Source organism: Chenopodium album, chromosome 16 (genome assembly GCF_948465745.1).
Source record: "Chenopodium album chromosome 16, dcCheAlbu1.1, whole genome shotgun sequence".
NCBI classification, from domain to species: domain Eukaryota; kingdom Viridiplantae; phylum Streptophyta; class Magnoliopsida; order Caryophyllales; family Amaranthaceae; genus Chenopodium; species Chenopodium album.
Genome location: NC_137849.1, coordinates 49,890,079 through 49,903,038, shown reverse-complemented (window position 1 = coordinate 49,903,038; position 12,960 = coordinate 49,890,079). Strand labels below are relative to the sequence as shown.

General features: G+C 37.5%; 2 protein-coding genes across 2 annotated transcripts; both read right to left on the bottom strand.

The window, feature by feature from the left end:
* Nucleotides 1-515: 515 nt before the first annotated feature.
* On the bottom strand, nucleotides 516-2,430 carry LOC145586888 (large ribosomal subunit protein P1-like). Its single transcript, XM_081643846.1, has 4 exons — nucleotides 2,294-2,430; nucleotides 2,089-2,194; nucleotides 863-1,069; nucleotides 516-767 (listed from the first exon to the last, which is right to left on the bottom strand). Exons 2-4 carry the CDS (start codon nucleotides 2,155-2,157, stop codon nucleotides 714-716), a joined length of 330 nt encoding a protein of 109 aa, XP_081499972.1. The 5' UTR covers nucleotides 2,158-2,194; nucleotides 2,294-2,430; the 3' UTR covers nucleotides 516-713.
* Nucleotides 2,431-3,791: 1,361 nt separating this feature from the next.
* Nucleotides 3,792-11,579, bottom strand: LOC145586887 (serine/arginine-rich splicing factor SR34A-like). Its single transcript, XM_081643845.1, has 12 exons — nucleotides 11,461-11,579; nucleotides 10,727-10,792; nucleotides 10,508-10,582; nucleotides 6,971-7,097; nucleotides 6,677-6,723; nucleotides 6,528-6,585; nucleotides 5,924-5,973; nucleotides 5,780-5,836; nucleotides 5,240-5,361; nucleotides 5,083-5,127; nucleotides 4,945-4,989; nucleotides 3,792-4,253 (listed from the first exon to the last, which is right to left on the bottom strand). Exons 1-11 carry the CDS (start codon nucleotides 11,545-11,547, stop codon nucleotides 4,965-4,967), a joined length of 759 nt encoding a protein of 252 aa, XP_081499971.1. The 5' UTR covers nucleotides 11,548-11,579; the 3' UTR covers nucleotides 3,792-4,253; nucleotides 4,945-4,964.
* Nucleotides 11,580-12,960: the final 1,381 nt, after the last annotated feature.

Here is a 12,960-nt window from a genome sequence, read left to right as displayed (position 1 = left end):
TGTTTGACCTCAATCCCCTTTCTACTTGCAATTACAGCCTATTTCAGCATGTGAACGTATGAGCCTGAAGTCGAATTCTTGCTGTCTCAATGTCAAATTTGGCTAAAACACTACTTGTATAGTTGTATGGTTACGTAAAACTGTGGAAGAACTCTTTCGTTTCAGCAAAAATAAGTTCAATGTCACCGCAGCTTCATTGCCTATAATCTCTACCATTAAGATCTGTAATTCTGTAAACATTAAGTCTAAACCATATACGGGGTAGTAAATTCAGTTAATGATCACATACTTCACGGGTTTCGCAATAACTAAAATCAGTAAACAAGCAAAAACCACATCAAACAATTTAAAATTCCCAAATTGCGCTTTATTGGTGAGGTAAGTAGAGAAGTACACAGACATTGTTGAAATGGATTGCCTTCTGGAACTAAATTAAAGAGCAAAAATGTCTACTCGTATAAAACAAGCTTAAATGCATCATGAAATCACAGTAACATAACGGAGCCACCATAATATGAAAGGGCCAAAAATCACTAGATTACTTTGTATTCAAAAGATGACTCCACATAATAGTAACAATAGCAAAATCTCAACATGTCTGATCTCCCAACGTACACAAAAAAAAGAAAATTAACAATAGATCTCTTGAAAATTGTGACTAATGTCATCATACTAATTAACTACGACAACGAAAAAGACAGGTGCCTTGCAGCTTAGTCGAACAAGCTGAATCCCATGTCATCATCACTCTCTTCCTTGGGTTCCTCCTGCAAGGATAAAATATCAAACATATTAGCCAAAATTCTAGAAGCAACGCCACAAAGGAAAAAACTAACAGAACAACAATACATGAAGTATATACCTTCTTCTCTTCCTTCTTCTCTTCAGCGGCAGGGGCAGCTGCAGCACCACCTGCAACGGCTGCAGCAGGGGCAGCACCTCCACCAGCACCTACATTCATGATAAGATCCTCAATGCTCCTCTTCTCAACTAGCTTGGCAAACAAATTTGGCCAGAAAGACTCGCATTCAATGCCAGCTGCTTTAACAAGAGTGGCAATCTTCTCAGCCTGCAAACACAAAACATAATTCCCATGAGCACATGTAGCTAGCTTATACATGAACGCACAAAGCTGCTTGACCAAAAAAATTATCAAAAATTGCCAAGAACATTTTACAAGGCTGAAGGTAATAGATAAGCCAACAATGCATAATTCTTCAATACAAGTACCAGTTTAAATTAATTTCAATAATGTAGGATAAAAAGATAAATATCTAAGGTAAATTGTACAACACCAAATAGAGAAATTGCACTTCCAACTTAAAATAAACAATCGATTAAACCGCTAAAATCCTCCAAGTTCCAACCAACGATAGTCCCAAACTCCAAATATTATATCAGATTAACAGCTAGAGTAATCAATTATGGGGAGAACTGGGGAATAGTACTCTTGCAGAGTATAAATGAATTAGCACACTAAAGAATAGATTATTGATAATTCAGTGAAACCATTACCAGTATCCTATCTTCGATATCTTAAGAGACGCACTTAGCAAAGACAAACAATTTGTAAAAGTCCTAGTTAACAATATCAACATGATCTGACAAACTGCTAAGGCTTTGGAAAGTTCCTAATACTTATAATAAATAATAGATAGGTAATAAAATCGATATAACCTAAATGCTAAAACCTAATACAACACTTTCTTAATACATACAAAGGTAGATTAAATCTTAAAATTATATTCCAGCTTAAAAGCAACCAGTTAAAGCTCTTGCAGTATAAGAAGATCCAAACAGATAAGAATGTATAACAAAAAATCTCAAATTAACGAGCAAAACAAGAACATACGAATGCCTAACCATTATTAGATACAAAATCATCAAACCAAAACACAGGTATAATACAATCAGCAAATTGCAAAAAATTCCAATTAAAATAGCAACAAAATCATCGAAAATCAAATCAAAGTCTTCCAGAATTTGAATCTAAAAATTATTATATACATAACACGATGAATTGCGATCGTAAAGCATTGTCAAAATAACAAAATCAAATCGAAATTAAATAAAGGAGCAGAACATTACAGTGACGGCGACTTCGTCGTCGTGGAGGATAAGAGCGGCGTAAGTGCAAGCGAGTTCTCCGACCGACATTGTTAATTGAGTTTTGTAACGAAAAACACAAAAATCTCTGCAAAAACAATTTCCAGAAAAAGAAACAAAAATATGAATAAGAAGATCAATCAAAGAAACTGGAGATTAAATTGAAGAAGAGAAGAAAGAGAATTACCAAAGGAAGAAGATGAATGTTCCTGCTTGCACGCGGCTACAATGGAGAGCAACTAGGGTTTTGAAGCAAAAAGAAGTAAGTGGCTATTTATAAGATGATTTCTCAGGGTTTTGAAGCTTTTATGCGGTAGGTCTTCTTTTGTGTTGTGGACTTTTTAAAGGGCCTTAACAAACCAGAGCCCATTAAACGATGTTTAGGCCCATTAAAATCTTCGATGACACGGTTTTTTTTTTTTTAAGAAAAAAAATATACTAATATATGGAAGTCTATCCATTAATCCAATTAAGTTTTATTATGGAAACATATTAAACAGAATAATTGGATGTTCTGACCATGATAAATTTTGGTTAAGCATAGGAGTATAGGACTATAGGAGTATAATCTGTATCACCGTATGACATGTTGCTTTTTAACTCAATAAACATTTTATTAATTAATCGGTATAATGAGCTATTTGAAAGATTTTGCGAGTATTTGAGTGACTAAATAATTTATTTATTTATTTTTTTGCAAAAGAGGATAAACCAATAAAAGAAAGTGACTAAATAATTTATAATAACTCTTATCAGTAAGGTGAGTTAGAAAACCTAATATGCATCCATGTTGTTACGGAGTACAACATTTTATGGGTAATGAGATATAATTATACATTGGTACCCATATGTCCAATTTCCATTCAAAAGCTATACTTGTTGAGTTGTTGCTATCCAGTCATAAGGTTGAAAATGTTATTGAAGATAGGATGAGGTATAGTTAAAAATTAAAAAAATAAAAAATAAAAAAATAAAAACATTTCCACCTTGCCCAAAATCACTTTAATGTCTTTAAGTACATCTTTGAAGGATCTACATTACAATGTAGAGAAAATGCTTTAGGTTAAAGATTTGGGCGCTTCAAGAAGGAACAAAGCAACTCCTTCTATAGGATAACATCTTTCTTTGATTAGTTCAATTAGTTGGAATTCACTTCACAACAGCATATGTTGAGCAGAAGTTAGATCCTTTGTTTTGTCACTTGTATAAAGAGACAAATCCAAGGTCGAAATTCATGGCTAATTTAGAGCATAACACTATTCTGTCGTATTGTTTCAACTCCTGTAATGTTTATTTTATAAAAATCACTTAAAACATATAAACACAAAGAGCGCGCACACACACATACAATATCAGTTGAAAATGGCTGGCTTTAAACACCAGAGAGTCGCTTATTAGGCACTTAGTTCACACAAGATGAGCTAAAGATAAACTCTTGGTTATATTGCTTCGCAGATCATTAAAAATACAGGAATTTGATGGTGGAAATTCATGTAAAAAATGCTATTGTATGCTTCACTCTATCTTTTGTCTACTATATCTGACACATTTTCCTGAATCATGAGGGCAGGAAGATAGTTAATGCTATTAAGAATAAACTAGTTTAACTTTTGATTACAAACATTTAACCCTTACAATTTGATTTCTTTCGAAACAAATTAGTAAAACAACATCAGCATGATACATCTCAAAAATTTGATATTATTTATTCATAAGATCATGGGACTGAAAAGTTTGCCACTACAACGAAATCCATTTAAAAAGTTAAGTCAGAAAACAAAGTAAAAATGTAAACTCAAATTCCTAAAGGCATAAAATCGAGTATAGTGTACAATGGCAAGGTTCAACAACCTAGCATATTAGAAGTGCTAGCTCTCTAATGCAGGCAAAGGTTGTCAGTGACAACACTTACGACCTGCCTACGATACAACTAGGATACCTAAACTACATTACATGGCTACAAAGTCACCATGATATCCAAGTACAAAACAACGCTACATATCATTTGCCACAACAATGCTTCATAACCACATTACTACAGGTACATTACTTTCTGAGATGGTAAGCTGAAAGTAGAGCGATTTTCACCATCCTTTTTCCCATCTCCTGATGAGAATCACCAAAGTTAATCCATAGTAATGCAGGCCCTGTTGTTAGGCAGAAAAAGGTTCAGAGCAACATACAATAGCTATGTTAATATGCAAATTAGATGGTGGATACTTCAGATAGTATAACGTCAAAGAAAACAGAATTCAACTACCTATGCATCATTAGTTCCAAAATAAAAAATTACCTATGCATCATTAAATCATTTATTAAGCATGTTTATAAATTAACAGAGTTTCTCAAATATAGCAAGACTCATTTATCAGGAGCACTTGTCCAGTTGGCCTTGATCATTTTGCAACCCATGACTTGCAGAAAAGCAGCTTTTATGCCTGTCTACGACAGATATAGTACCAAGCTCTTATTTCAAGTCTTTTATGCCAGTCTGCTTCTATTGTAAACATGTGTACTCTCAAGATACTGCAGAAGCTGAGCTAGGGCTTCTTGGACATTATATGAACATTTAGAAAGTTGTAATGCATGTCACACCGTTAACTAGGCTTTGTTGTTTGCATAGAAATAACATTACTTTTATCATCCATTAATTGATCCATACCTATTACTAATTCTACTACTCTGACATTCTATTTAGCAGTCTACAATACTCAGTAATATGAATAAGATGATCTTTCTATTTAGCAGCCTACAATACTCAGTAATATGAATAAGATGATCTATTTGATCATCAAATTATATGTAATATACCATTTAATAGCACTGTAGGTATTTTACCTTGAATATGAGGCATTTTTCTAGAGCGGAGAAGCAGACTTTGACCTAGATCAACAAGAGAAGGAAAGAAGTTTAAAAATAAAACAATGTTTTATTATAATATGCTGATTATCTAGGATCAAAAATGAAATACAGTACCTAGTTGGCTGTGCAGGGGATGCAGACCTAGATCTTGGAGCAGGTCTGGTTACATATATAATCATGTCATTCTTTGTAGACACCAAACAATGAACTTGATAAGCAATCAAGGGTGCCAAAATATATCTGAATCGCCAAAATATCATTAGAATGTTACCTTGGGCTCTTTCCTACACTCTTGCTTCTATCTCGGATAGGGCTCCTGCTTCTATCTCGGATAGGGGTCCTGCTTCTACTTCTGCTTCTGCTCCTTTGTGGACTACCCTCATAAGCTTTTATCTGTCAAGTGGGTTTCAGAAAATAGGGAATGAAGAAAATGAATAGTGTAAAGATTCAACTATGCCTTACAGAATTAAATCAGCTCCTATAGACAAACATCCTTCATGTCAGATTAAAAGAGGCATGTGCCTAAGTGGCTACACTTGTGTTTTCTCCTGATCACATCAAAATCCACAATACATGTCCCAACCTCTCTAAGGGTAATGCAGGCATAGTAAAATGAAAGCAATAACAGTCAAAAGGACATACAGTCATTGGTTATAATTTTAACAAAGAAAATTCCCAAACCAATAGGCCTAAAACCAAGACAAGACATTTGCTATTGACAGCAATGTGTTATAATGGCCTGATGGCAAATAACTATTTCGAAAATTAATCATTAAAATCTGTAATTACAACTATAGTAAAGGAAATTTACCCGAATGTAAGATTTTGAGAAAGGATTACGAAATTCAGTGTCATCTAGCTTCCGGATCTGTGTAAAATTTACCAGTGTTAAGATAGAATATCAAGACTTTATTACCATTGACTATCAGAAATTCGGAGTACTCTTGATACTTACAGCATATTGCATGTCCTCGTAATTAGTGTAGTCAACCATTCCCATCATACCTGCAACAATATTATTATTTCACAAATGATAGTTATCAATGAAACCTACACCTCAGCAAGCACTGATTTTGGAATAATTGCTTGTTGAAGAACATAAGGATCAAATTACACATGATAGACTCATTAGAACAAATAATTTTTTTGACTGAAGCACACTTCATAAAGACAGCAAATTTGAGCATAACTTTCAGAATTCGTGGAGAAAAACTTAAGTAGACTCAAAGTGAGCAAGAGCATAACTATAGGTAATGTAATTCCTAACATTCTCTCACCTTTAAATATAGCAAAGCTATTCTATAAATCTTTTCAGGTAGGTTAAGGAGGGTTTAAAATAATGTAAAGAGAAATAAAATAAAATAACGTATCATGCCTCAAGTCTAGACAGGAAATAAAATCATGATAGGATTTACACATTACATTTTACTCAGTGATCCATCGTCAAAATATATAGAAAGTAAGATCAAGTTGTCCATTAGATGGAACTTCAGGGGTTACCCTAAATCTTTAAGAAAAAGACAACACTGAAGGATAAACTAGAAAAAGATATAGCATACCTTCACCATCACGGAAAACTTGGGCAAAGCAGACATCCCCAGCCTTACGCATATGGTCCTACAAGACAAAATAACAGTGAGAATCTTTGACACCAGAGCAATTAGACTTTGGTGAAAAGAAAAAGAAAAAAAAAAGTCAATTTACACACCTTTAGATCCTGCCATGAAGCTGAAGGTGGCAGTCCACGCACAATTACTACATAAATAAGAACACGTATTAAACAACCCACGCAGGAGAGAAATAAGTAAGGTTCAAAGATGTGGCAAACAAGTTTTTGGACAACACTAAACTTTACGCTTGACCACATTACCAATGCCTTTTGATATCCTCACTAAAAGTCCAAGCTATGCTGCTATCACTTCTAAACAACCCCCCCCCCCCCCCAAATCCCCAAAAGAAAGTATAGAAAGCAAAAGGTCAGTATCCAAATTATTTGGTGTACCTCGAAACTCAGAGCGACGGGAAGCACCAAACTGCCCACCTCCACCCCCACCACCTGCACCTACAGCACCACCACCACCACGTCGGCCAACAGGGGACCTGCCTCTACCTCCATGAGCCAACTCAACCTGAATAGTGAACTACTTAGGCCTGAACATATTGAAAACGTAGCAGCAAGTCAATCAATCAATCAATCAATCAAAGCCTTAATCCCAAAAGTGGGGTCGGCTAACATGAACCAAATTTGATTATTCCGTGTAGTCATCAACATAAATCTTTCTCCTCCATCCCTTACGATCCAAAACTTCATCCTCACGTAAATCCATGCACTTCATATCCTTCCTCACTCCTTCCAACCAAGTCATCTTTGGTCTCCCTCTTCCTCGTTTAATCCCTCCATGGTCCCACTCTTCCACTCTTCGCACCGGTGCACCCTCGGGTCTCCGTCTTACATGTCCAAACCAACGCAGACGATTTTCCCTTAATTTATCTACAATGCCCGCCACACCTACTTTCTTGCGAATAACCTCATTTCTGATTCTATCTCTTAAAGTGTTTCCACACATCCACCTTAACATGCGCATTTCCGTAACCTCCATCTTTTTAATATGCTCTTTCTTAGAAGCCCAACATTCTGTACCATAGAGCAACACTGGTCTTATGGCAGTCCTGTAGAATTTTCCCTTCAACTTTAAGGGAATGCTGCGGTCGCATAGCACTCCCGTGGCCGCTCTCCATTTAAGCCACCCTGACTTAATCCTGTGGGTCACGTCTTGATCAATGTCACCATTCTTCTGGATGATCGACCCTAGGTACTTAAAACATTCACTCATGGTCAAATCCTTTCCATCCAAACTCACCACTTCATTGCTTGTCCCCCTCTGAGTGCCAAAACGACATACCAAATATTCAGTCTTACTCCGACTTAGCTTAAACCCTCTAGATTCCAACCTTTGCCTCCATTGCTCCAACTTGACATTAACCCCATCCTTAGTCTCATCCACCAAAACGATATCATCTGCGAACAGCATACACCATGGACCCTCATCTTGAATTGGTCTAGTTAATTCGTCTAGAACCGTTGCAAAAAGAAAAGGGCTTAATGCAGACCCTTGATGCAATCCGATTGTAATAGGGAAATCTTTTGTCAACCCTCCGCATGTCCTCACATTTGTTGACACATCCCGATACATATCCTTAACTAGGTCTACATACCTTCGTGGGATACCTTTCTTCAACATTGCCCACCAAAGTATCTCTCTTGGCACCTTGTCATATGCCTTCTCTAAATCAATAAAGACCATATGAAGATCTTTCTTCTTTACCCTATAAAACTCCATCATTTGTCTTATCAAATGGATTGCCTCCATAGTAGATCTCCCAGGCATAAAACCAAATTGGTTATCTGAAATGCTTGTGCATGCCCTCAACCTTTGTTCAATCACCCTTTCCCACAACTTCATAGTATGGCTCATAAGCTTAATTCCTCGATAGTTAGAACAATCTTGAGCGTCTCCTTTGTTTTTATAAACCGGGACCAAGGTGCTCTTCCTCCAATCTTGTGGGATCCTTGTAGCCGTCCATATCTTGTTGAAAAGGTTTGTTAACCAATCAATACCAATCTTACCCAAACACCTCCACACCTCTATCGGTACCCCATCAGGGCCAACCGCCTTCTTAGGTTTCATCTTCCTCAGTGCAATCTCCACCTCTACTCTCCTAATCCTTCGCACATACTCCATGTTGATTTCTTCATCACTCATAGAGGTATCTCCTATCACAACTCCATTACTTCCATTAAATAATTCATCGAAGTACCCCTTCCACCTGTCCTTGATGCCCTCCTCTTGCACTAGGACCATTTGGTTCTTATCTTTGACACACTTCACCATGCCAATATCCTTCCTTGCCTCTTGTCTTCTCTTTGCCATCTTATAAATGATCCTTTCTCCCTCCTTGGAATCAAGCTTTTCATAAACCTCCTGATATGCCTTTTCTTTTGCTTGGCGAACAGCTGCCTTTGCCTTACTCTTAGCCTCCTTATACGCTGCAAAGGTTTCATCACTCCTACATTTTCCTAAGGCTTGATAGCATTCCCTTTTTTGCTTAATTACTGCTTTCACCTCTTCAGTCCACCACGAAGTATCTCTCTGTACCGAAGTTCTTCCCCTTACTTCCCCTAAGACCTCTTTGGCCACTCTTAGGAAACAGTTCTTCATTCGTAACCAGGTCATGTCCGGATCCACCTCTCCATCCCAATCCGCTTCTTCAATTACCTTTTCTGTAAAAACCTTAGCTTTTGCATCCCTTAGGGTCCACCATCTTATCCTTGGTTCTTCTTGTCTAACTTTTTTCTTCGCCTTCTCTTTCAGACGAATAGTCATTACCAATAGCCGGTGTTGGGTGACCACACTCTCCCCTGGGATAACCTTACAGTTTATGCAACTTTGGCTATCTATGCTCCTTGTGAGCAGGAAGTCTATTTGAGTTGCATTTGCTCCATTCCGAAAAGTTATCAAGTGTGAATCCCTCTTCTTAAACCAAGTATTAGCCAAAATTAAATCATATGATTGGGCAAAATCCATAATAGCTTCACCACCGGCGTCCCTCTGCCCATACCCAAAGCCTCCATGGACACTCTCATAGCCATCTCGGCTCGCCCCAACGTGCCCATTTAGATCCCCTCCAATATATAACTTCTCTGAGTGGTGGACACCCTGCACCACCTCGTCTAGGTCCTCCCAAAATTGTCGTTTCTCTTCTGCATCTAAACCCACTTGGGGAGCATAAGCACTGATAACATTCACAATCTCCTTGCCACATAGCAACTTCAGCCTTATCAACCTATCGTTCTTCCGATAGACCTCGATCACCTCTTTTGCCAACCTCTCATCGAGAACCACACCAACTCCGTTCCTAGCTCCACCATTCCTTGTTCTGTGGCTCGTTTCTTGCCCAACATACCATACCTTATACCCCAAAACCAAGCCTCGAGCTCCTTCTCCTGTCCATCTTGTCTCTTGGAGGCACATGATGTTCACGCGTCGTCTTTTCATTACTTCTACCAATTCTGCTGATTTTCCCGTAAGAGACCCCACATTCCAAGAACCAATCCGCAAACTAAATTCTTTTCTCCCACGCTCCCTCCTGATCCCAACTCCAAGTCCTTGATTATTTGACACCACAATTGGGCAATATGGCGCGTCGCTTCTGGGCGACGACCTAGCAACCCTTACATACTTATCACTGCACCCGGGTCTGGGAAGTGCAGCGCGTCGCTCAGTAGGGAACGCCCCAATGGCACGCCCTTGCTCATTTGACACCACACTCGGGCAATGTGGCGCGTCGCTTCTGGGCGACGACCTAGCAACCCTTGCATACTTATCACTACACCCGGGTCTAGGAAGTGCAGCGCGTCGCTGAGTAGGGAACGCCCCCACGAAAATATCTGTTTGGCTCATGTCATGGGATGTGACGAAGTTTTATACTGGCTGTCACTGGCCTACCGTAACCCTCCTCCTTTATCCAGGCTTGGGACCCTCAGAAGACAACCGTCAAAGTTATAGCCATCACGACCCCTAATTGCTTCTTGAGCATCCCTAGGATCCTCAAACTGTACGAAAGAAAACAAAAGAATAAGAAACTGCAGATGCTAACACTGGGCAGGCCTCCAATAGGCCAAGGCGTAAGCCCTTTATTAATTCCTGACCCTGGCTATCAGCTCAACGATGAATGTACGTGAAAATGAAGGGTATACCTCCACAAATGAATAGCCTGGAGGGCGTGGCGGAAGCTTCATTTCGATATCAACGATACGACCATACTGCAGTAAGAGGAAAACAAATCTTAAGAATTCAGTATATATTAAAAAAAAAAAAAAAAAAAAAACAAAGCAGATTGGTGCACAACTGCACATCAATGAAAAATACAGTATTTCTTAAAAGTAATTAAGTTTTGTTTGGGTTGGCAGTTTGGCACTGCACTTGACATGCTAGAATTCCATGCTACGAAGTACAATGAAGAGTAACAACTAATAAAATGAGATAACCACAATAGAATTTGCAAAATCTTGCACACATAAGAACACAGATACAAAAAGCCAAAAATAACCTGGCAGTGTCCCATTCTCCATGTGCAATATATGGAAATTAATTCAATGAGATTAATAATAGTCACTAGCAGAATAGTCAACAGAGATCTAAACAGCATCAAGGTTTATCATTGAGATATATACTCATTGAGATATATACTGATTTAGACATTTGACTAGGATAGGAGATGCTGCACTCATATCATTGCAGCAAGAGGTGCATTATCCCTCAGAATGTTAAACTTCATGCAAGAACTAGTCCATTATAACCTTTCTGGTTAATATGAGAATTATAAATCTCCAAACTAAAGGTTGTTGAATTTATATACAAAGATTACACGAGAATACTACCATAAGTTCAAAATATCTGAACATATTTGAGTTGAAGATGAAAACAGAACCTTGTAAAACAGATCTTCAAGCTCCCATTCCTTTACATCCAGGGGAAGATTGCCAACATAAATTGTGCGGGAGGCACGGCCAGCCATCACTGTAATGCATCTATTTAGCAGCAATTTCTCTACATACAACATAAATGCTTATCAATGAGGGCATAAGAGGACATTAAACACCGATCAACTAAAAAAAAAAGTTTCTTCATAAAGTAGCTTCAACAAAACAGCACAGAAAAGCAAAAGCCCAAACTGTGAAGCGGACCATGAGAGCAATTCTTGACGTGGTGCTACACAACTTTCACCATTTAATCTTCCAAAATGCTCCAGGATTAATATTAAATCATATAAAAATGAAACCCCATACTCTTCCTGATTTTTGCAGAGGCAAAGAAGACCATCTAAGCATGAGCAACAATCTCCATTACCAAGAAATCCAGAAAAGTACACAGAACTCTCCCTCTCTTTTTCTACATCCCTACATATCTTGCTCCTATTCGTCCAAGCTCTTTTCATCTATCATGAGGAAAGCTTGAGTCATCAAATGTGACAATACGGAGAATAGTTCATGCATTTATCATCAGTTATTAAATACTTCATTATCAACCACAGAGAAAAATGATGTATAGCTCCACGTCATTTTCTTGTGAATATTGTTTTGTGACCGGAAGCAGATTTAGATCAGGAGGCAAACACCAAATACAAGGGACTCAAGATTCATAAGTTATTGTATACAGTTGATAGTAAATTCAATTTTGCAAGGTTTATGGTCATTTGCAATGTCACTTAGTAGTTAATGAATACCAGCATCAGCATAAGAATCAACCCAGTGCCTCTAAAGAGGCTCCTGTCCAAGGCAAAGTAAAGGGTCAGCTTAAACAGCCTTACCAAAGTAGTCAATGACCCATTAGCATAATGGTAAAATAGAAAGTTAAAAATAGTTCTGAAGATGACTATAATTAATGTTGCTTAGACACAAGATAGAAAAGAAAAGAGTTGATGAAAGAAGAAGTTCAAAAAACCAACAAATAACCTTCAGCAATAGAGACACAATGTGCATTAGGAATTTTATTCATTAAAAATAATGTGTGAATGTTAAGGTGCTTCAAACATAATCTGAATTGAGATTAATGATCCTTAATGAAATTCCAGTTTCTCATAAGTAAGCATGCTTTATCAAAGCTGCTTAAGTTTGAGCTTTATAGGGAATATGCATAACAATAGTGTATATTTTACCATAAACAAAGTAAAGGTGGAATTATTCTCATTAACACAATTTAGAATTCAATAGCAGCAAAACTTCATTGTGATGACTGCAAGACATTCTTACAATGAGAGCATTAAAGTGTTCATGAGTAAGAGAATTTCCTTAAGTAGCAAAAGCCCTAAAATCCTAGCTTCCTAGTCTAGTACTCTAGTCAGCTTAAAATTTGTGATGAACTCATGAACCTCGTCGATAAGTAACAAATTACATGTTTTATGATGATACTTTTTCACAAAAAAAGCAAG

Excerpts from the sequence above, each read along its gene's own strand:
- LOC145586887 (XM_081643845.1), bottom strand. The coding sequence starts at position 11,547 with ATGGCTGGCCGTGCCTCCCGCACAATTTATGTTGGCAATCTTCCCCTG. Across the intron at positions 10,793-11,460 it reads TTGAAGATCTGTTTTACAAG|TATGGTCGTATCGTTGATAT; the intron begins GTTCTGTTTTCA and ends CTCTTACTGCAG. Across the intron at positions 10,583-10,726 it reads CAGGCTATTCATTTGTGGAG|TTTGAGGATCCTAGGGATGC; the intron begins GTATACCCTTCA and ends TCTTTCGTACAG.
- LOC145586888 (XM_081643846.1), bottom strand. The coding sequence starts at position 2,157 with ATGTCGGTCGGAGAACTCGCTTGCACTTACGCCGCTCTTATCCTCCAC. Across the intron at positions 1,070-2,088 it reads ACGACGAAGTCGCCGTCACT|GCTGAGAAGATTGCCACTCT; the intron begins GTAATGTTCTGC and ends TTGTGTTTGCAG. Across the intron at positions 768-862 it reads AGAAGAAGGAAGAGAAGAAG|GAGGAACCCAAGGAAGAGAG; the intron begins GTATATACTTCA and ends TTATCCTTGCAG.